The following is a 24,249-nucleotide window of genomic DNA, read 5'->3' on the forward strand; positions in this document are numbered from 1 at the left end:
ACAAGCTGTCCGTGGCAGCAAGTACACAGTTCTGCACCAAAATGGACAATGGTTGGCAAGCTCCCGCCACTAGCAGTATGGACGTCAGTGCACCTGTGACAGGAGCCGGCAGGGAGGAACCAGGGCCACAGTTCACCATGAGGAATTAAATCACAGTCCATGTAATACACGGCAGGTGGGAGGCGGCAATGGGGAATGTCGTCAAATGTCACACTAAGCTACAGATTTGCAATCCTGGTCAAGAGGCAGCAGGGTGCGCAACCAGAAGTGTGACCACACAGTGCCAATCAGAATGAAGAAGAGGGTCGGTCACAAGGCACCTCTAAGGCAAATTAAGACCTAGAAAAGTTGTCAACCTAAACAGAATTGTTGAAAGCGAAGCTTTGCAAGGTTTCTACAACTTAGGAAGTTTAATTTGCAGAATAATGAGAGGCAGTGTAGAGAAGATCAGAACAAACTTAGGGAGCGATCATCCTGCTCTACAGTTTCCTAGAGCCCACATCACTGTAAGGGTATACAAGAAGAGTTATGTGATTTTAGCTTTATGAATGTGATAGTAACCCATCTTTAGGGAGCCCATTTAGTAAGCGCAAACTGAATATGCTCCAGTGATATACAAGAAATATGCCAGGCAACCAGACTAATTTATTCCAAAACCCTTTCCTCAAGAATACATTATTTTTCGTTGTATTTCAATTCACCTTCTGTAGGAACAGTGCCAGAGTTCCAGTCTCTTTTTCTTCACTCTCTGGCACTGCACTTTCCAGTCTTGTCCCATCTGATCAGGAAATGTTCTGTTACCACCCATCTTACGTTCTCAAAGAGGAGTGGTTCAAGCTGACAAAGTATTATTATCAGCTTTGTGTCTATTTATTATTATCCAGTGAATGCTCACCTTGAAGCTGGTGCCCAACAGTTCAGGAATTCTCCTTCTAGTTACAAGCAGCGATTAGAGAGAAAAGAGGCATTTCAAAATGTCCAGGCGGAAGCGAGCACACTCAATACTGCAGTAGACAAAGTAAAGAGTGGCTTCTAAATCCATCACACAAAAGTTACCCCACATTTTCACTGTAAACGATCTTTGTACTTGGGTCTCAAAAGAGGGGATGTGTCAATAAAACAGCTAGAACATGAGTGAATAAAGGGTGGTAGCAATACCACTCGTGATAACTAGTAAACACCACCCTTTAAAGAAGGATCAAATACCACTTAATCCGTTAAATACACTTGGAAGGTTACTGTTGGTGCTTACATTGCCTTCAGTGTTAAATAGATTAATGCCAGAAAGCCCCAACACAGAAATAATACTTTAAAAAAGTATTGCATTTGTCAATCTCCGAGCTTAAAATGAGTAAAGTTAATAACCAGCTTCCACTGCAGAAAACTTTAGTTATGTATGTCAGTAAACACTCAGGCAATTATGAATATATATATATATATATATTTTTTACTGCAGGGGACCTTTTGCAGATGCAGAAAATGCAATATATTTTTAATTGTATTTTTATCAACCAGCAGTAAATATTACTTTCTTTGGCTAATGAAGGCTTGGGAGTGTGGGCAGAATCACAACTTTGACTGGCGCCATTTTATGTCTTTCGTAGTAAACAAGGCAGTGCCTTGTATAAACACCTTTACCCCCTTAATGTGTTATGCTACGTTATTTATTTATTTTTAGGCTGTACTGAACCAAACTCTATGGCTCTTCTAGAAAACCTCTGAAACCTGGGCCTGGTCCATTATGTTACCAAACCTATCCACACCGCTGGACACCATATTGTCCCAGCTTTCCCTTCAATTAGCAACATGTAAGTGCATAGGTTGGTTAAGAGAATCTGTTAGCCAGACTAAGATATGCAGCCTTGTGTAAAATTGTCAAGGCCTTAACAGCTATCTGCGATCAAATAGACAGCCAGTGTAAAGATCTCAGTACTGAGGAAATGTGGTCTCTGCTTGCTGTCCCTCTAAGTACTCTGGGAGCCATATTTTAAATTAGTTGTAGCAGGTGGAGGATTGTATCGAGGGATGCTAAGCAGGTGAAGTTCACATAGTCACAAAGGGACTAGATGAGAGCATTAAATAATGTGATGTGGAGAGTGGCCTCGATAAAGGGAAGGATCCTTTAGAGGATGCATGTCTGATTGAAATGCATACAAGCCATATTGATGCACTGCGCTTCTAAGAACGGAGTGTTATCGAGAAGGACTACCAAACTGCACCCCATCCGCTAAAGGGATTGCCCATTATATTTGCCCACATATTTTTGTTGCAATCAATTACCCCCAGAGAATCCATAAAAGCAGGGTTAAGTCTGAGTAAAAGGTTGGCCATCCACCACAATACAATTGTGAGGACTTCAGTTAGAGGTATAGGGACTTGGCTGGACGGGTCCTCTAGGCCAGGAAAACTGAAAATAAGCTGAGTGTCATCAGTCTATATGCAAAAGTGAGGGCCCATCTGATGGATTCATTCAGCTAGGGACCTCAAGTACATGTCACAAAGAAAGGGGGAAAGGTTGAAACTGAAGCAGCATAACCTGGCTGCACCATTATGCTTCTTAAAATATGGGAAGAAGGGGTGGTTATTTTTTTGGGAACGTGTAAAACGAATTGTTAAACACAGTGCACTGAAATGTATTAGTAAAAGTGCACAATGAAGTCAAAGTTTTACGTAGGCCACATTTAAGACTCATTTGCAAGAAATGTCCATGTTAACCCCTTAGGTGCCCCGGACGTTAACGGTTACGTTCTCTGCAGCACCGCTCGGATGTAACAGTTACATCCTGCACCAGACCCTCGTGGGAAGAGTTAGCACTCCCCTAGGGCCTCCCACCCTCCTCCCCTAGACATGGATGGAAGGGGAACTGCTTCCCTTTCCACCCCCAAAGCCCCTCCCCTCCCAGTGACGTCTGATGATGTCTGCGCATGATCACGTGTTGACCTCTTCAGAGGTCGCCCCCATCTTCCAGTGCGATCGAAGGGAAATGCTTGCATTTCTCTTCTGATCGGGGGCGAAGAAGACAGAGAGATATGAAAGGAATGGAAAAGCCTTTCCTTTCCTTTCCTTTCATGTCATGTCTTTCTGAGCATTTCAGCAGCCCGATCATAAAGCAATGGGGCTGCAGAAATGCCCATTAGACACCAATGATATTTGTTTTGAAATTGGCATGAGGGGAGCGACCCCTTGGGCAAGGGTCACTCCCCAAGGTGGCCATTTTTTGTAAGACCACTTCTGCCCCCCCGGGGGCAGATCGGCCTATTTTAATTAGACTGATCTGCCCCCGGGTGGATCATTTTTTTAAAATTATTTTTTACACCTGGGGAGCGACCCCTTAGGCAAGGGTTGCTCTCCTGGTAGGGCTAATTGTTTTTAGGCCTTTTCTGGCCCCCTTGGGGGGCAGATCGGCCTATTTTAATTAGGCCGATCTGCGTCCAAGGGGGGCAGAAACCACTAGGCTCAAGGGATTTTTATTTTTTTATTTCTTTACAGATGGGGAGTGACCCCTTAGGCAAGGGTTGCTCCAATGTGGGCAATTGTATTTTATGCCATTTCTGCCCACCTTGGGGGCCGATCGTCCTATTTTTCTAAGGCCAATCTGCCCCCCAGGGGGGCAGAAACCACTAGAAACCAGGGATTGGTGTGTGTTTGTGTGCTTTGTTTGGGGGGGCAGCCCCTTGAGCAAGGGTCGGTCCCCATGGGGGCACATTACTGTTGGCTATTTCTGCCGCCCCCTTGGGGCAGATCGGCCTATTTTTGCAAGGCCCATCTGCCCCCATGAGGGGCAGAAAGCCCACCAGACACCAGGGAAGATTATTATTTTTTTTTTTTAATTGGGTGGGGGTATCCCCAAATAAATGGGGACACAGTTGTTCTGCCCACCAATGGGCAGACAGGGCAATTACCCCCGATCTAGTCCCTGGGGGGCAGAAAGCCTACTAGATGTCAGGGAATAATAATATATATATAGTGGGGTGGTGGCTACAACCAGTATGGGCATGGTTATGCCCCCACCCCAATGGAACGGGGTAACAGTCTTTCAGCTCTCCCCCCAGCACACTAAAAGATCTTATCCCAAAGGCAAGCAAGAGGACATTTGATTATTTTGAGTTTTGGTTTTACATTTGGGCCACGAGAGCTTGGCTAACTCTCAAAATCGTCCCACTTGGAATGGTGAGGGCTGCACCTTTTGGACTTTGGGACGCTGCCATGTGGAAAAATCTACGAGACCTAGACACATCTGAAAAATAAACATCTGGGCGAGTCCAGGGTGGTGTGCTTCACATGCACCCACACCATCTTCTTACCCACAGTGCCCTGCAAACCTCCAACTTTGCTTGAAATCACACTTTTTTCCCACAATTTTGTGATGGAACCTTCCGGAATCTGCAGGAATCCACAGATTTCCTACCACCCAGCATTGTCATATCTATACCGATAAAAACTCTGCCCCACTTGTTAGCCTAAAGATGTTTTTTTTTTTCAAACTGCCCTTTTGGACATGCTTTGGTTCCCCCTCGGTTTCGACATGTTTTTGGCTCTTCCCTGTCACAGGTACTTGGCCCACCTACACAAGTGAGGTATCATTTTTATCGGGAGACTGAGGGGAACTTTGGGTGTTAGGAAATCTGTGCGGGTGCAGTGATCCCACACAGAAATGTGGGGATAATGTGATTTTATTAAGCTAAATTTGAGGTTTGCTGCGGATTCTGGGTAAGAAAACACTGGGGGATCCATGCAAGTCACACCTCCCCGGACTCCCTCGGGTGTCTAGTTTTCAGAAATGTCTGGGTTTGGTAGGTTTCCCTAGATGGTTGCTAAACTCAGGACCAGAAACGCAGGTGCCCCGGCAAAAATAGGTAGTTTTGTATTTGATAACTTTGATGTGTCCATGTATTGTTTTGGGGCATTTCCTGTCGCGGGCACTAGGCCTACCCACACAAGTGAGGTACCAGTTGTATCGGGAGACATGGGGGAATGCTGGGTGGAAGTTGGTTTGTGGTTTCCCTCAGATTCCAGAACTTTGCAGCACCAAAATGTGAGGAAAAGGTGTTTTTTTTTGCCAAATTGTGAGGTTTGCTAAGGATTCTGGGTAATAGAACCTGATGAGAGCACTGCAAAATACCGCATCCTAGGTTCCCCTAGGTGTCTGGTTTAAAAAAAAGCACAGGTTTGGTAGGTTTCTCTAGGTGCTGGCTCAGCTAGAGACCAGAATCCACAGCTAGGCACTTTCCAAAAAACACGTCAGTAGTCAATGTAAAAATTTGATGTGTCCATGTTGCGTTTTGGGGCGTTTTCTGCTGCGGGCACTAGGCCTACCCAGACAAGTGAGGTATAATTTTTATCGGGAGACATGTGGGAATGCTGGGTGGAAGGAAATTAATGGCTCCCCTCAGATTCCAGAACTTTGCAGCACCGAAATTCTGAGATTTGCAAAGGATTCTGGATACCAGAACCTGGTGAGAGCGCCACAATTGACCCCATCCTGTGTTCCTCTAGGTGTCTAGTTTTAAAAATGCACAGGTTTGGTAGGTTTCCCTAGGTGGCGGCCGAGCTAGAGGCCAAAATCCACAGCTAGGCACTTTCCAAAAAACACGTCAGATTTCAATGTAAAATTGTGATGTGTCCATGTTGCATTTCCTGTTGCAGACATTCGGTCTACCCACACAAGTGAGATACCACTCTTATCGGCAGACTTGGGGGAACACAGAATAGAAGAACAAGTGTTATTGCCCCTTGTCTTTCTCTAAATTCTTTCCTTCCAAATGTAAGACAGTGTGTAAAAAAGACGTCTATTTGAGAAATGCTCTTTAATTCACATGCTAGTATGGGGACCCCCGAATTCAGAGATGTGCAAATAACTACTGCTTCTCAACACCTTATCTTGTGCTCATTTTGGAAATAAAAAGGTTTTCTTGATACCTATTTTTCACTCTTTATATTTCCCCAAATGAATTGCTGTATACCCGGTATACAATGAAAACCCATTGCAAGGTGCAGCTCCTTTATTGGCTCTGGGTACCTAGGCTTCTTGATGAACCTACAAGCCTTATATATCCTCGAAACCAGAAGAGTCCAGCACACGTAACAGTATATTGCTTTAAAAAAATCTGTCATAGTTGGAAAAAGTTATAGAAGAAAACGTGGACAGAAATGTCTCTTTTTTATTTACCTCAATTTCAATATTTTTTTATTTTAGCTGTTACTTTCTGTAGGAAAAAAACTTTCTGTAGGAAAACCTTGAAGGATCTACAGAAATTACCCCTTGCTGAATTCAGAATTTTGTCTACTTTTCAGAAATGTTTAGATGTCCAGGATCCAGCACTGGCTTCATGCCCATTTCTGTCACTAACTGGAAGGAGGCTGAAAGCACAAAAAATTGTGAAAATGGGCTATGTCCCAGTAAAATGCCAAAATTGTTTTTGAAAAATGTGTTTTTTTGATTCACGTCTGCCTGTTACTGAAAGCTGGGAAGATGGTGATTTTAGCACTGCAAACCTTTTGTTGATGCCATTTTCAGGGAAAAAACACATGCTTTCTTCTGCAGCCCTTTTTTCCCAATTTTTAAAAAACAACATTTTAGCTGTATTTTGGCTAATTTCTTGGTCTCCTCCAGGGGAACCACAAACTCTGGGTACGTCTAGAATCCCTAGGATGTTGGAAAAAAAAGGACGTAAATTTGGCATGCGTAGCTTATGTGGACAAAAAGTTATGAGGGCCTAAGTGCGAACTGCCCCAAACAGCCAAAAAAGGCTTGGCACCTGAGGGGAAAATGCCTGGCAGCGAAGGGGTTAAAGTATTTCAGAAATTTTATTTTTTATATTTGTTTTATATTCAACTAGTTAGACATTATGGAACTAAAGTATATTCAAGTTTAATTTAGCTTGGTTAGAGTGATGGCTGCATTCTTTTTATATGTTCTAATCTTCGACAGGAAAGCTTGTTTTTCCCAAGCTGCAGGTGCTAAAACTAACAAGGAGTTTGTTGTACATGAGAGATAAGAGAATCTGAGAGTAGCACTACCGGAGGAAAGGGGTATCCTGGCTTTGGCAGCTGTAGCCTTTGAGATTCCTGAATGCAAAGCTGCATCAAGGTTGAGTGCTGAAGGCTTTTGAAGACTGAAGTGTTAATTATAATTGATTTGAAGTTTTGTTTTTCAAATGACAGTTTCAGTTATGATGTCATCACATCTGGAGGAACTAAAATGTAAGTGTGCTGTAGTACACGAGAGATTCAGATTCTCTTTGTCCCTTGCTCAGATCAGACCTTTTGAGGTACAGACCTCATACTTTCTGTGGGGCTTTATGCCACCACAGCTCTCTTGAACACAATCTTCTACTGAAGTTTTGTTTGCTGACCTTTCTCAAATATTCCTTTGGTATTAGAATAGTTTAGAAGCTAGTTTCAATGGTTAGGCAAAATAATAACATTTTTGAATCCAGACATCACATACTTTTCTTGCTTCTCTGCATTGCTGCTATTGAAGTCTTGTTTATACCTTGCTTCGATTTAATATTGTGTGATGCCTTAATTTTCAATTGGGGATTTGGTGTATCTATTCTATGGTTTGGAGACTCACCTATGTATCTTAGGCTTCGAGTCTTTAATGAAGCCTTTTGAAACTTTAGTTTTGACTCTGAGGTTTAATGTGTGTATTGATTTGATTAATCTGGAAAATGTATCTCTTAAATCCCATGGAACAGAGAAGAAAGGTTCCACAGACCCCAGATAAAGAAATAGGGCCCTGTGCTGGATCAAAACATGGAGGACAACACAGCTAGCAGAGTTTGCTTTGGAGGTGGATAGTGGAAGATCAATGGCTTGTGATTGCTCAGAGATGAAAGACTTTATCAACTCTAGGAGAAAACTGATAATGCCAGCTGCTTCCAACATGTTAACCAGAATCTTATAGTCAATTTAGCTGAATGCAGCTGAGAGATCGAAGAGAAGTAGTATGTCTTTTTTCCCACCATCAGTTAGCTAAAGAAAATCATCAAGGGTGGATAAGGCTACCAGTTTGGTACTACAGGCAAGCCAAAACGCAGCCATTCAAGTCATTTGTGTCCACAAAGTCCTGGTCATCTGTGTCCACAAAGTCCTGCAACTGGAACAAGACCACTTTATCCATTATTTTACCCAAGTAAGAAAGCATAGAAATAAGGCGGAAATTATTCATATTGCTGGAAAATAGAGACAGTTTCTTTAGCCGAGATTTTTACCAAAGTGGCTTTCCAAACATCTGGGGGAAAACCCTGCTTTATTGAGCTGTGAGCAAGATTCTTTTGCAAAAAGAAGCAGCTTTAAGAAACCTGGCTCAGCCTGAAGGCCAACTACAGTTTATGATCTGCATGAGTTGTTCTTGGGTGACTGGCTTAAAAGAGTCTAAGCATACCTCTGCATGGGGTCGAGATCAGGTGAAGAAGTGGGCTTAGGACTGGGCCATTAGAGATTCAGTTCTGAATTTTTTAGATCTTTTTCTGTAAAGAAAAGGGCAATGTTATCACAAAGCATTGAGATTTAAGTATCTCATATTTTGTGGATATATCATGTTGGTGCTTGGAGACAATATGAAAGAGCTTTTTAATACAGTTGGGGCAATTGTGAGTGATTCTGAATAAAAGGATGTTTTTTTAGTTTTAATTTTAGCTTTACATTTGGCCATTTTTGCAGTTCAGGTCTCTTTGATTAAGGTGGGGGTAGCCTCTACTTCATTTTTCTCTGCTCTCTGGACATCTATTTTAAACATTTTAAGCTCAAAGGAGAACTAAGATTATTTTTCTTTCTGTTTGGGGGGGGGGGAAAGCTTTTGTACCCAGTTTGGTAGTTTTTTTGTCTAAGATCGCTAAAAGCGAGGAACCAAAATGGTCTGGCAAACCGTTGAGATTAAGAGTCTGCCGGAGAAGCATTTGGGTGACTCCATAAATTAAGATCTAAGGCAGCTTGATCATATTTGAAAAATTTCAAGTCATGTCTGCTAGCATTGCTGTGGGAAAGGGGTTCCAATCACAGGAATGGTTGACCATATTTATGTAGAACAGGGCTCCATAAAGGCCAGTCCATGTTAAAGGCCGATGTTTGTTCAAAATTATCAGACATCCAACTCCTCAAACACTGCTTGCACATCATCCAGACACGGATGTCCAGCACCTACCATAAACTCAACCCAAACAAGACAGAATTCATATTTCCCAAGATCAACACACAATGCACAGTATAAACTTGTCTCAATGACATGGACCTTTACTGCCTTGAGTCCAAACTCTCATTGAATGCCAGATCATTTGAATTCACTCTGGACACTAACAGGTACCCCAGGGAACACATTGCAAAAAAAAAAAAAAAAAGCAGAGTTTTCGTCTTAAAAAAAAAAAAAAAAAAAGTCAAACTTTTTTTCTGAAAGCGACTTCAGAACTGCTGTTTAAGCCTTTGTAGTCTTGCATCTAGATGGTGGCAATGCCCAACACTAGGCTCCACATTGGCACCCCTACAAAGTATCCTGCATGCCACAGCTTGTCTTATCCAGGTCCTGTAGATCACCCCTTTCCTGATGGAACTCCACTAGCTCCCCTGTCTGGCCCACAAAATGTTCAAAACCAGCTGCATCATTTACAAAGCCATTACAGGTAGCACTCCCTGCATATCTTGCAGACAAGCTCACCATTCCTGGTGGTTCACAGAACACCTGCAACCAGGACAACATCAGACTGCAGACTAAGAAGTGTAAAAAAGAAAAAAAAAGACAACAGGTCTTTATCATCCATGCACCCAGAATCAGGAATAACATTCTCGAATCCATCAGGATTGCCCCAGCGCTGCTCCAATTTAGGAGACAGCTTTAAAGAGCACAACATCACAATGCATTAACTGATCACAACTCAGTTTCCTCTCCCATTACTCAAGGGCTTTAACTTTTGGCTTGGTTCAGCTACAGAATCTGGTCAATCTATTCTGTAAATTTAAAATAAATGCTGGAACTAGGTCATCAAAGTAAGGGTGCTATGCTCTGAGAGACAGGTCATAGTCAAAAACAGAAGGTCTAGGCTGTGCTGTTTAATAAGGTCAAGAATTTGGGGTCTATGTTTGACTGCGGAGCGCACAGTACATAAATTAGCTTTCAAGTGGTGGACAGACGGAGGCTTCATTTGGGCGAAGGACATCGTTGGCATGGCTGCCCGTTTCACAATGGTGGGAATAGTGTGAGTAGAAAAAGAAGTGCATATGTTCTATGACCGAGCTCACCTTCACTGGGTGAAGTAGCTTTCACTCTTCATGCAGCCTGGCTGGAACCTGGCGCCATCAAGGCACAGACTGGCTTCACTTGGGTGCCTCTCCAGCACATCAGCAGACACGGACACTGTATGAGTGTTTAAGTAACTCTCAGCAGCTATTTACATACTGATGGAAAAAGACTAGACCGAAAAAGCACGATAGGAGGTGAGAAACGGCAAATGAGAAAAGAAACACCCCAGAGATCACAGCTGCAAATTAGGTGATCTTTGTCATATCAGAAAAAATACTTTCATCTGAAAGAACATAATGGAGGAAAAACTGAGTGTGTAGCACCTTTAACCAAACAACTAAGGCTCGTTTCATTGGGTTGCAAAAAGGTGATAAGGCTACACCGATGAACCAACCGATTGAGATCGATAGCCCATGGTAACGAGCTAGTAATGTTTCAAAAGTGTGCTTTTACAGTGCAGGTGTGTCTACATACCTCAAAGTAGCTCTGCACATGGTGACTGAATGTGTGGCAAGAATGTTCGTGACCATTTTTGTGTGGCAATTTTTCGAGGTGATATGTTTTGCTGTTTTTTCTACTGTTTTGTTTTTCTTCTGCATTATTGCAATGTTATGTTGCTGTACTGTACTGTGGTTGATGTGTTTTGTGCTGTGTGTTGTTACTATGTTGCTGCATGTTCTGTCCTTTACCGATGTTACCACATGCTGCTACATGTCCAGCCAAATGCAGCACATGGATTTAGAATTCCTGTGACGATCAACCATTTAGCAATGTCTACAGTGGCACAACACTGCTGCTCTTCAAATATTTAAGATAGCAGTTATCCCAACATGAGGTAGAGACCTGTTTTCAATTAGGGCTCCCACTGCTCACGTTATGTGGTACGACCATATGTGGTTTGCTGGCTGTGTATCATTGCAGTCAGTAGAAACTAACCCCAGTGGATTTCTCCCCTCCTAGTGGTATTTTGGCTAATCCAGCAGGCAGTAATCATGAGAGTAGTAACACACTGCTGAAAGTAATTTTTCATGTAATGAAGCCCTTATTGTCTGGAGTACCAGCACTGTATTTATGAATGGGTGATCCAATTCTCTGATAAAACGTAGACTCCCTGGGTTACTACACAATACTAGGCCCACATTCACTGACTGAGATTGCAGTGAAGGGAAAACAGAATAATTACTAAACAATGACTATCGCTGGCTCTGTTGAGAGTGGCTTCAGTCAGGAAATCCAAATTAGAACAGTGGAACAGGAAAGAAAGAACCACCACAAATAAAAGTTAGGATTCAAGAAAGTAATATACACTATCCTGTATATCTCACCTGTAAGAGGTAGAAAAGATGCTGGTAGGCCTCCAGCTTTTTCCTTTTTTCCTTGCTCAGCCCTTTGATGCCTTGCTTATCCCCACTCACCAACTCATCAGCTTGGCCTTTGCCTTTCTTATTCAGTTTCTTACTGTGTGATACTACATCCTGCAGGGCAAAAGGCAAGGTCAAACATTATTCAGAAGCATCACTGAAAACAAGAAATACTTGTGATTTTTATGTTATTTTGAAGTGTACGAACTGCTACACACCATATAAGCATGTCTGTTAACCACAATGAACAGCAAACACTTCACCTCGAAATTTCTGTGCAATATCAACCTACGTTATTGTTCACTGTTTGCTAACTTTACTATCTGTTTCCTATCGCCTGAATGTACCCCCAAAGTAAAATGACACCACTGACCTGCAGTGTGATCCTATTTTTTACCAGCAGCCCAATCTTAATGTCCATCAGATTCAGGTCTTTCTCCAGTTGCTGATTAGATCGAATTTTTGTAACCACTTCTTCTCTCCGTCTTGTCACTTCTAGTTCTTCCTGGAAGTCCAAAGCGCTGTGGTCCAGGAGGTACACAAACTTACGCACAACATTCAAAGGTGGATTTTCAGAGTTGACTGCAAACAATTAGATGTTTATAGATTTTACTAAGCCTTGATTGGTGCTTTTTCATTTTATTTTAAGTTAACTCTACATTCGTCAATGATGGAAATAATATAGTTATTTCACGAGGAGGATTGATACCAAAATGTCACAGTATTTAGAAGAGTGGTCCTTGATAACTGTAAAGGAGTCAATGAACAACACACTGGATCAATTCCTGATTCCTCACTCTTAATGTACTAAAATTGACTTGCACAAGTTTCAGACTTTAATCTCACAGGCATGATGAATTTATTGTACCGACTTTTTAAACTCCCATTTATTTTCAACAATGCAAACAGAACGTTCTTCCGTTTCATTATTCCATCCATCTTTTACTCAGCACCAGTTTACAGAACAAGGGTAAGCTGGACCCCCAAAGGCACATGACAGATGCCCCTTCAAACTGTGACATCCAGGATCTTAACATGACAGAATTATCTAAATAGCATATTTTAAGTTTTGCATTAGCGAAGGAGATGAATGACGAGAGACCTGTGATATCACAAGGGCCTGTGCTTATTCTCCATTTTTCATCGTGGATTGGAGTTTAATTGACTCCAACAGACTAATGTTTGGGCAAGGGAAGTTGTGCACACTGTTGTATGCTCGTTTGGTCAGTGTGATTTTGAAAACAAAGCAAACTGTGGATTTGAGATCTAGAAGGACGCAAAACAAAAGTGATAATTGCTGCGTATGTGAACTGCGCAGTCATGGATGACCTTGCACATTTGTAGCAGTGTGTTTACACAAGCTCATGTCTGAAAGCAAAGCAATCACAAATCTTCATACAGCATACCTATAAGGAGACCACATGTCACTAACATGTTCTGGTTTGCAGTTCTTCATATTTATTTTGCAAGGGATGTAAAATAAACATGCAGTGGGAAACCAGATGACACACCCAACTGGTTACACATACTTGGTGTACTTTCTTCACAAAGTAGTGCATTAAAATGAAGTTTAGGGACAAGAAAGTATCCTTCAGGGCAGGCATGATAGGGTATTGGCCATCTAGGCCCGTGTTCATTATGAATGTTTGGTTTTGTATACAGTTTGTACATGGTTTATATAAACATTATTTAGTAGCCAGGCCATGATAACGCAGAGGCTCTAACTACTTTGCTGCAGCAATGGAGATGGAGGTAGTCTTAGCAGGGGCTATTGATCGTACACTTCATGATGAAAGAGAAAAGGAAACTGAGGTGCTGGTAGTGAACACTGCATACTGCATGTGTCCCTTCTGGCAGAAGACAGCTTTCCACAACCAAGAAAAGGATGTACAGTCTTTACCCATAATACATGTCTGCAAAGCAGGCTCAAGTAGTACAATATGAAGGGATGCAGGATGTGAAGAATGCTTGTTTGGTTTAGATTAGACAACACAGGCAAAATACAATTAACAAGTAGAGGCAAAGATAAGGTCCTTATTCTGAAATAACTGCAAATAATAAACACAAGGTCATCCACAAGGGACTAAACCACCAAACTTGCCCCATAAACTTCTACATATAGACAGATACTGTTCAGGCCTGTGTCACAACTTCTATTCGACCATTTGTTCATAGTGTGTGCAAACTGTATACCCAGTAAATGTTAATTCTTGGTGGTTTCAGTTTGCTGAGATTTACCAGGCTTGAAACATCCACCCGATTCTGAGGTCTATACATCACATTTTTTTCTCCTATTACTGGGTGCGGAGACTCCTTTTTAGCCCTGGCTTGACAGAATGCTTTAGCACCACCCAGGCAAGTGTTACTGTCTCACCTCACATTACTAGCTACTTAGTGTATCATTCTGCCTTTCATGGAGTGCTTCCACTGGAATACACGAGGGACTATTTTACATTTGAAAAGTAGGAGTCAATCGTCATAATGCTTGCTGCATTCAATTCTTTATCTCTTATTTGCACTGCATAGAGAAAGCAAGCCTTTTCTGATACTTTTTCCTAGCATCGGCAAACCCAGCTGGGCAGCCTTTTAATGTGAAAAACACCATTTGAGAATGCACCACGTACAAACAACATTTGTTAATGCCCGTGTTTACATGTCTGGCACATTACAGCTAGATCTGTTGACTGCCAGTTCTTGCTAGCACCAGCTGCCTACGGAGGATTTGGACTACGCTATCTGCAACCATTGTGCATACAAAAACCTCAGGAGTGTAACTTGCAGCTAGGTTATAATCCCGGTTCAAGCACAAACAGGACGCCACTGTCCAAATGCAACACTCCTACCTTGGCATTTATGAACAGTGGCCTTCTGGAACATGAAGAGCTGTGAGATACAGCACATAAGAATATGCTTTGGCTACGGCGTTCAATTATAACACTCTGTCCCCGCACTTTGTATGAAATAGGTGAAGTAGGACAGAAAAATGCAATGCTTATTTTAGTTTATAAGCTTATTAATCACTTATTGTAAACAGTTAGCTATCTAGATTCGAGGAATATTAAATGAATATCAAAATTAAATAGAATTAAAAAGTCATATTTTAACTTACTAAGAGTCCGATAATCCTCTCTTGCCTTGTTTGCTTTGAGGAACGCTTGTATTTTCACGATTTCTTCATTCTGATTGAATCAAAATACAAAACTTAAATAAATAAGTGATTTGGTGCAAGGCGAAAAATGACTAACTTAAGCAGAGCCCCGAAAACATACTACTCAAAAATTGTTAATGTCGAAAGAAAAACATTAACGAGGACGTAGTGGTACGGAAGAAATTCAACTTTCTTTGCATATCAACAATTGCACCATCTGTTCAAATAAGAATGAATACTTACATGGTCCTTGAAATACTGTAACCTTTCCTGATATTTTTTTCTTGCTAGTCTCATTCTTATCCATGACTGAATCTAAAAGAAGTTAAAAAAAAAATGTACGCAGCAATCAAGTCATTTATTGATAAACAACGTGTGATAGAATTTAAAAGTGAGACGGACAAGAGGTGCATTTAAAAACAAACATAAGACTTGTGTCAAAAATGTGATATATAAACCTGTGAAATTCACGTGCCATGTGCACGAACCCAAGATCACTACTAACTTTCAGCTACTATCCATCACATACCTAATTTATGCAGTGACACTTGTCTGCGATAAAACATGGTGAGTGCAGGAAATCCAAGGGGAGTGACTTCACTCATTTGCATGGTGTCATTAGGGTGCTATTATATAATGCCCGCCCCCTGCTGTCCATTTCCTGCTTGGCAGGTGTCCATCAAAACATCGCCACTACTGTATGCTGTCACTGGGCATGAAAAGCACATCAGCACAGCACGCAGCTAGCACTGGAGTGGTGAAACCACTGTTCTGCAGCACTGAGGTGGCACTTGTCTGGGTAGACATGCTTTCCCACACCAGAGTTGTCCCCATAGGCCTTTGTATGAGGCCATTTTTCCAGTTTCTACAGCAGCCAAAAGTTATTGAGCGATACACGTCATATGTATTCGAATTGGTGTCCTGTGGATTTGGGTGCTATTGTGCTCCAGTTGGACTGACAGGTACTCAGTTTCTTGGCTCTTGAATGGCAGACTCAACAAGTAGGCAAAGCCTAGCCCTAGGAGATGGTGGTGGGTGAAGAATGCAGGCGCAGCATGACATAGTACTAGTACAGAATAAACTCCACTGCCCAGTCAGAACTTTATATTCAAAAATAACGTTTCTAAAATAAAATGTAGGATACTTAAAACAAGGCACTCCAGACGGTACGTGTTGGTAGTATTCCTAAACCAGAGGCAATAGGTGCATTACTTTATATTCCTCTCCCCCATCTACAGACAGGAGTATCTTTGCTGGCTTTCTACACTAAAGTAAGTTGGAGTAGTAAATAATCACAGGCATGTGGATTGAGGAGACAAAAACCAGACATCCTAAATGGGGTTGCTTGGTTGCTGGGCAGAAAATCACCTGGCTCTCCATAGACAGACAAGCTGGTTTCATTCATCTTGTGTTGCTGGTCAATGTGCACTGCAGTCAAAGCATCGATCTACATAAGATGGTCTCTCTATCTCAGGTCCCCAGGAACGCTCCAATTGAAGCAAAGTAGAGATGACCTTACACCTAATGCAGCAACCACCATCATGCGCTATGACCTCATACGAACAGAACACACAGTTTTCATACAGCATATGTTATTTGAAGAATGAACATGGAGGACCTGTAGCGGGTTCGATGATGTTGAGACCATTAGGGTAAAAAACGAGGTCAACCAGAAAAAATAAAAAAAAGCGTAGGATGAAAGTTGTTGCCAGTGCATGTGTCCGGCTGATCTGACCATTTTGAATAGCATTACGGGGCAAAAGCATAAGTTACAGTTGTGAGGGAGCTCCTGCGAGTAGAAGCTTTTGCCAAAAAAAAAAAATCTATATTTTCCTGCATTACATAGAACAGTCATCTATGACTTTTCAACACTTGGCAACAAGACTGTCCCAATAATAGAGCGCACACGAAAATGATGGCGAGGAAAACATTAAATTCTGCAGCTTCCTACTTAATTCACTTGCAAATTTTGGGCCTAACCTAGGGATACACCAGCTGACCTGCAACTGTTATTTTGCTACCATCATTAGACATAAAGACACATCCATCAGAACAACCGTCATGCATATTGGAAAGCGAACGCTCATTAAAATGCCGGATTAGGATTAGGATCATGCCCACACAGAAAAAAGACCAACCAGAGTAATGTTGGGATGGTTAGTCCGCCCACGTCAACCCCGGTGTGGTGCTGCCAGAGAGAATACAGAGCTGAAGAGAAGTGGGCTGTCAGAGCAGGTCAGAGTGAGGGAGACGAGTTGCAAGGAAGGTGTCAAGGTTTCACGCCGTGTAAAACAAACAGCTGGAAGTTATGAGACTGTGCGCGCTTCCCGGACACTGGTTCCTGTCTCCTGGAAACACAGGATATGACATAGGAGGGAAAGCTGTCTCAAGTAACTTGATGTATGTTCGGCATGACGGAGAACAGGCTCCAGTACACGCAGAGAAGAGAAAGAGAGCGCCTTTAAAAAAAATGCCATTATATCAGAATACATGACATAGTGCCTTCATTTACCTACCTCGCAGCTTTGTAGTTTAGAAAAAAATCGTTTTGGTAGTTCATTTCTTCCCTAGACAATTCCGACTATTACGGTGCTCTAATTTCTCCCTTGAAGGGGTGCACTCCTTGTATGTTTTTGAACTAGTATGATCTTCCACTTTGGTGTTCTTGGACAGCGGAGACGAGGAAGGGATCTTAATCAACAGATGCAGGGCACAATGGATTTAGAAAGATTGCTAGGGCTGTAACAGAACTGCCGAGAATAGAACTTGCAGGAGATGTGGGTAACAATGTGTTTATGGTTCAGGATGGGTAGAGGAACTTGCCTAAAGTTGTGCTGATGTCGTACGGTCACTCAGCTGGTATGTTGGTTGCCTCTCGAGCTCCAAACAAAATATGTGGCAGGTTTTTCAGGAGGGAAAAGTGGCTCGTGAGTCTGCAATTGATGGAGGTGAGGGGGCTTAGAGGGGGGCAAAAAAAGGCATCAGGAGGTTTCAGAATGCGTCTGTGCTGAACTGAAATAAGCATTGACAAAGCCAACAGGTTTCGCCTCTGTGAACTCTTGTTTTTGTCAGTGCTTTTTAGATATGTTACACATCTGTTGTGCAGCATGTCTTAAATTTAAAGAAAAGCAGCGTGACACAGTCAATGCATAGACATGCGGCACAGCCGTACTAGCTGTTGTACAACATGGTTTAAAGATTTTTTTAAAAAGATATGGATAGGCTAGGACTGAAAAAGATATTGTGCAAATGGCATAGAAAGGTCCATGCTCACAGGGTACCTTTTCAATAGACCCAGTTCCTCCTCTACAAAGAATAAAGCGGCTCTCTGCTTCCCCCATAGTGCCCCTCATTTCCTGTACCAATTAATCGCTGCTTCTTTTTCAGCTCACTTCTTAAAAACCTTTTGTGTAATCTTTGCTTAAAACTCATGCCAGAGTGCATTTTGGGAATTGAAGTGTTACCATGAAGTGTTGTGCCCTACAAGTCATAATAAAGGGTTCCTTCAAAGCACTGACCCTTTGGACATGAAAGTGTGAGGGGGTGGGATTTCATCTCTGAGGACCAGACGTAAGTAAAATGTGGCAAGGAACAGTGGTCTGGAGGCTCAGGTGGTTTCTGCCCAGTTATAAGCGAGCATCAATTGGTGGTATGTGCATTCCAAACACTAATAAAACCAGTGACGTTGACTTTTGTTCAGTGCACAATTTTCACTCACAAACTACCGGCGTCATACTTTTGAACCATAAACACACTGTACTGTTACCAGGAATTTTTCAGGGGGCATGGCTCGCAACCTGTCATAGTTGTGAAAGTTCCCTGATAATGAAATGGTTGGCCAACTCAAAATTAAGATTAAAATGTTTCGGACGGCGCAATGAACATTTAGGAAGTTGTTATTTAGTGAAGCTAAAAGCACAAATGAGGATCACATGGCTTTTGTGAATGATCGAAGAAGGAGGAGGCGGTGGTTTGAAAACAATGGCGGGTGAAGGGGGTCACCAAGAGACTGCAGACACATGCACTCCTTAAAAGTGCAGGTCTAATATAAATAAAAAGTACCTGTGGCCAGTAGAAGGACACTGACGATTAATTTCGAAGAACTGCAAAACAATCTTCAGGAAAACTGGAATAAATGTCAAAACTGCACCAATTATAATCTATACTTTACAAAAATAACCCACCAGACGTGCAGCAAAACTAGTCCTTCACAGTAAGCATTCTGATTTGTTTCTGTAAAACATCCGTGGTTTTAAATAAGCGATTTATAAAAAAAAAAAAAAAAACTGGTAAAACTCATGTCTCAGCTTATTTTACTGAACTGTTGCGTGGTTAAGGAGCGTCTATTGCGAGGTCTCCTTTCTGGGTGCAGAACGGTGAAAATCAAAACAGGATTGAAACTTTCTTCCACTTCTGCGAAATGATTAGTATGCTTCATCAGTGAATTTTCCAAGTAGGTTTTTATACATTCTCTAAACATATTCAATTGTGGATATGTGCAAATGTGCAACCATTCATCACCATCCTCAATATGGTGTTGTCTCTTCTGTACGTATCATAACTTAATTATACAACAGCTTTGATGCATTTCGGGATCTATGTTCTAGCAAACAGAAGTGGACGTCCTCAGGACTGTGGTGGCAGGCAAAAATAGTAAGAGATTATTAGTACACTCAAAGTAAAACCTCATCCAGTGTGAAGAAAAAGTGCCAATCATCTCCATGTTAGTAAATGTATCCAAGTATATTCTTCTGTGCGTGGTAATGAAGGCCTGTTGATTCAGCAGTGAAACGAGTTCCAGACTCTTGGTAGCCGCGCTGTTGGAATAGTGGACTGGGAAACGTAAACCACGTGTTACCCAGAAGCATACACGGTGGAAGTACTATGTCATGCAGTCCCTTGCCCAGACAGTGCGTGGTAACTATCAAACGAGCGAAGTTTCGCTCAGAAAAAGATATTTTTCTTATCTCATCAGACTACATGAGCCCCCGGGAGTGTTCCTCTGCTTAAAAAGCTGTGCGTCCCTCAAAGTGTACCTGACGAATCAGGGAGAACGCAGGACGGTGCAAGCAAGCTAGCTTGCCAACGTTTTACAAACACGGTTAATAGCAAGTGAATAACTTAGACTCCGATAAACAAGTTATTAAACTGCTTAAGCCCCGAAGGTGTAAAAGCTGTGCATCCCTCACAGCATGGATGCCGATTCAGTGCGAGCGCGGGATGGCAGAAGGGAGCTTATCTGCCAACGGAGGGGCCCGCGGAGAGTAGGAGCAACGCTCTACTCTCTCCGCGGGCTCTTTCGGAAAGGGGGAAGTGATGGAGCCAGGACGGGATTGGCTCAAAGGTAAGTGGGGGTGGGCTTAGAGGGTGGGGATACAAGGGGAATTGGGGGGAGGGGCTGGCCTCTTTCCGCGCAGCCCATCGCGCGGTTAGTTTGGCCGGTCCCCGGGGGGTGCTCAATTTTCGTCTTTAAGGCAAGTGTTCAGCAGGCGGGGCCGGGGGAAGCGCTAATCCACAAATACCTCTCCAGGCGAGAGGATCGTTTCCCTGGTCAGGGCTTCAGGCAATTATTATTTTATTTTTTCTTACGGCAGAGGCAGCGGCGCCCTCTTTATCGAGGCACCATCCGCCGCGCACACGTGCTTGTTTGCCGGCCCGCGGTGCGGCATCCCGGCGAAGCTTCTATTCAAGTGTTCTGCGGGCGGGGCCGGGGGGAGCGCTAATCTAAAAATACCTCTCCAGGCGAGAGGATCGTTTCCCCGGTCGGGGTCACAGGCAATTTTTTCGTGTGGCAGAGGCGGCGGTGCCCTCTTTATCGAGGCGCCACCCGCCGCGCACAGGCGCTTGTTTGCCGGCCCGCGTTGCGGCGTCCCAGCGAAGTTTTATTTAATTATCGCAAGCGCGTGGCGGCCGGAGAGCCAGTTACAGCACTGCGCACACAAGGCAGCGCTTATTTAGGAAAACGGCGGCTCGTTTTTTGGCGCCCCTCGCTGATCACAGGGCACATATATTTGCTTAGGGCCGGTACAGGCCTATATTTATAGTTATTGTCAGGCAGGTCAGGGGAGTCCACGCACGGCGCCATGGCAAACACCCATGACGCGGAGGCTGTACAGGCCACGCTTCGCATTCTAGGCGAGGCCGGCCGGGCTGATATCCTCAGGCCTGGGGTTTTGGACCAGGCCTGAGTGGGAATGGTGCGGCCGACACATCGCGTCTGGCCGGGTAGCGGCAGTGGTGGCCGCATGTACATCACCAGATAGGGCTAAAAAGCCCAAGAAAGCGGCGGTGGGGCGGACACGTGGCACTGCTTCCCCCTCCAGCCAAATGGGTGAGGATGAGGGACCTGCCAGCGATTCGGAGCCCACAGAGGAGGAGGCAACATCTGGGCAGGAAGGGGGCACGGCAGGGCAGCTGGAACAGCCAGGGGGTGAGGTGGCCCCATTATAGGACCTATTGGTCCAGGAGCCTGCAGGCACCTGCACAGAGCTGACGCCCATGGACCTGTCACTCCCTAGAGGCGGGGACAATACGGCCGGGGCCACCATGCCGGCAAAAAAGAAAGGCAAGGGCCCCAAGCAGGGTGGCGGCTCGGCAAAAAGTAAAGGGACCAAAGCGCAATCCAAGAAAGCCGGGGGGGGGGGCCCCGAGCCCGTCGCAGGACATGGGCAGAGTGGCAACAGGCTCAGCAGGCTAGACATGGGCGAAGCATGGGACTTAGAGGCCAGGATCCGAGAGCAACGGCGCGTAGTGGCAGAAACAGAAGACAGGTGGACTCAGTTGTGCATGGAGTGGGAGGTGGCCGCGCCATACGACCGGCAACTAAAGAGACCAGCGGAGAGCGCAGGGGGTCCAGGAAATCTACAACAGGAAGCTAGCAAGGGTAGCTAGGTCTGGGTACTGAGTGGTAGGGGACAGGAGGCTGGTGCGGCCTGTGGGCTCAGTAGCACAATGGGAGCCAGTGGCGCACATGGCCCCGAGTGGTGCGGAAAGTCAATGCCAACGCAAGAGGCTGGCAGAAAGAAGGCGATGCCGACGGGGCGCAACACGGCCCCAGCACGTTGGTCTGAAGCGCTAGAGGGGTCATCGGTGGCCTTCTCTACTCCACAGGATCGGGGGTTTCACAGAGATGGTGGGCGCCATGATGGTCTAGACGATGTTTCAGCTAACTACATGATGACGAGTGGTGATGTTGATAAGAGGTTGGAGGTGGTTGAAGAAGATGTGTTGGAGCTCAACTATGAGGAGGAACTGGATGAATGGGAAGACGGGGAGATTAGAGAGGCAGAGGTGAGCAGCAGGAAGGGGAGGAGAAGAGGACGCAGGAGCGGCGCAACCCCTCTTTCCGCTTCTTTTTTGCAGGACCGAGTTATCAGCGGAGAACAACATGAAGGGAGGCAAGGAAACACACGTGGCAGAGGAACACAGAAGGTGTCACGGCCGGTGGGAACACAAGGAAGAGGTAAAGGACAATGGTGGTCGGTTTGGGGGGATGACATGGTGGGTGGGGAGGCTCAAGGACGGAAGTCCATTTGGGTAGGTGACTGTTCCATCCTTGACACACCATCGGTCAAAGACACTCTGGGAGGTGAGAAGGGCAAGGAGCTGCAGGGCAGTGCTTCAACCGAAGGTGGGAGCGGGGCCAAGGTAACAGGGGAAAATGCAGGGGTAGAGGAGAAAGAAAGTGGAGAGCACAAGAAGAGGCTTCCCTACATGGGATTAGCGATACCCTTGGGTTCACATGTGGCAGAAAAGACAAAGTCAAGAATATGGAGACACAAGTATGTAGACGTTTTAAAACTCCTGCATAGGGACATACAAGCCAAGGAGGGCTCCAAGGAGGAAGAGTGGGAGTTAGCCCGTAGGCCAAGGGTACCAATTACAATGGATAATTGGACATCTGCATTCTTGATTTTCTCAAGGACATATTGCGAAAAATATCCTGACAGGGCCATAGCACTCTTTAAGTATATGGACATCATCAGGAAGGCACAAATGCACTTTGGGGGTTTTGCCTGGCTAAGTTATGATGAGGAGTTCAGGGCCAGAGTGAGTATTAATCCCGACAAGCCTTGGGGTGTTGTTGTTGACCAAGAATTATGGATGCAATGGATGGCATCATCGCAATCCACAGCATCGACTCACACGGCCAGCGGGCTGCTGGTGGTTTACAAGCCTTTTTTAGGCACGTCCCGCTCTGGGGGGGGCGGGCGTGGGACAGAGAACCTCGACGAACTCGACGGGAGCTTGCTGGAACTTCAACAAGGGCTTCTGTTCCAGACAGCCTTGTAAATTTAAACACAATTGCTCTAAATGCGGGGGCCGTCACCCAGTCACACAATGTTTTTCGCTCTCCAGTCCAGCCGAACAATGGAGAGCATCCAGTGGCAGAGGCACACAGGGCCCTCCTGCTCCAAAGGGGGCCTACGCCAGTTAAGTTAGATTTCCTCATACCATGGCTGCAAAAATATCCGGATAGAGCTACGGCAATTAAGTTAGCAGAAGGTTTCCAGGAGGGTTTAAGGTCAACTACCAAGGTCCACGTAGGAAGTGATGGGCAGACAATTTGCGTTTGCAAAAGAATTGCCACAAGTGGTTAGGAGTAAGTTGGAGAAGGAAGTGTCATTGGGCAGAATTGCAGGGCCTTTCTACGAGTGGCCGAGCCAAACTCTGATGATATCCCCGTTGGGAGTGGTGCCGAAGAAGGCCCCGGGTGAGTTCAGGTTGATACATCACCTGCCATGGCTGGAGGGCGCATCTGTCAACGATTTTATTGCGTCCGAGGATACCAGAGTAGTATATGAATCTGTGGATGATGCTATAAGACTGGTCAGGGGATGTGGCTCAGGGGCGGAATTGGCAAAATGTGACAAACAATCAGCTTTCAGGCTACTGCTGATACACCAGGGAGACTTTGATTTGTTGGGAATGCAGTTTGAAGGGGCCATTTATGTGGACAGGGTTCTTCCCATGGGTTGCGCGATTTCTTGCGCCCTGTTTGAGGCTTTTAGCACATTCATGCAATGGGTTTTCATCAAGATCAATGGGCATTATGCGGTGACTCATTACTTGGATGATTTCCTGTTTGTAGGGATGCGCGACTCCGGGGCTTGCAGGAAGGCTTTGACGGCTTTTCAAAACATGGCGCGCAATATGGGGGTGCCTCTGGCTCCAGAGAAGACCGAGGGACCTTTGGCAGTACTTACTTTTTTGGGCATTGAGCTAGAATCCATTACCTTGACAGCCAGACTACCAACACAAAAAGTAAAAGACATGCTGGAATTCTTGGGTACAGTGAAGGAGGTGTGGAAAATTGATTTGCGAACAGCACAGAAGCTGTTGGGCTATCTCAACTTTGCTTGTCGGGGGGGGGAGGACTTTTTGCAGGAGGTTAGGGCTGGCCATGTCGAGAGCAGTGTTGCCACACCACAGAATACGAGTTTCAATGGGTCTGAGAGAAGATGTGAGGGTATCAGACACATTTCTGAAGCATTTCAACGGGG

At 44.4% G+C, this 24,249-nt stretch overlaps 1 protein-coding gene across 4 annotated transcripts in view; it reads right to left on the reverse strand.

Annotated features, from left to right (window-relative positions):
* IQGAP2 (IQ motif containing GTPase activating protein 2) overlaps window positions 1-24,249 on the reverse strand; it is a 902,890-nt gene that overhangs the window by 158,897 nt on the left and 719,744 nt on the right. For all 4 annotated transcript variants that reach the window (XM_069223623.1, XM_069223606.1, XM_069223596.1 and 1 more), the window contains 4 exons: window positions 14,990-15,061; window positions 14,708-14,777; window positions 11,972-12,180; window positions 11,563-11,712 (listed from right to left, as the gene is read on the reverse strand). In XM_069223623.1, the coding sequence (XP_069079724.1) occupies window positions 11,563-11,712; window positions 11,972-12,180; window positions 14,708-14,777; window positions 14,990-15,061 (501 nt within the window). The remainder of the gene's footprint in view (window positions 1-11,562; window positions 11,713-11,971; window positions 12,181-14,707; window positions 14,778-14,989; window positions 15,062-24,249) is intronic.

Source organism: Pleurodeles waltl, chromosome 1_1 (assembly GCF_031143425.1).
Source record: "Pleurodeles waltl isolate 20211129_DDA chromosome 1_1, aPleWal1.hap1.20221129, whole genome shotgun sequence".
NCBI lineage: Eukaryota > Metazoa > Chordata > Amphibia > Caudata > Salamandridae > Pleurodeles > Pleurodeles waltl.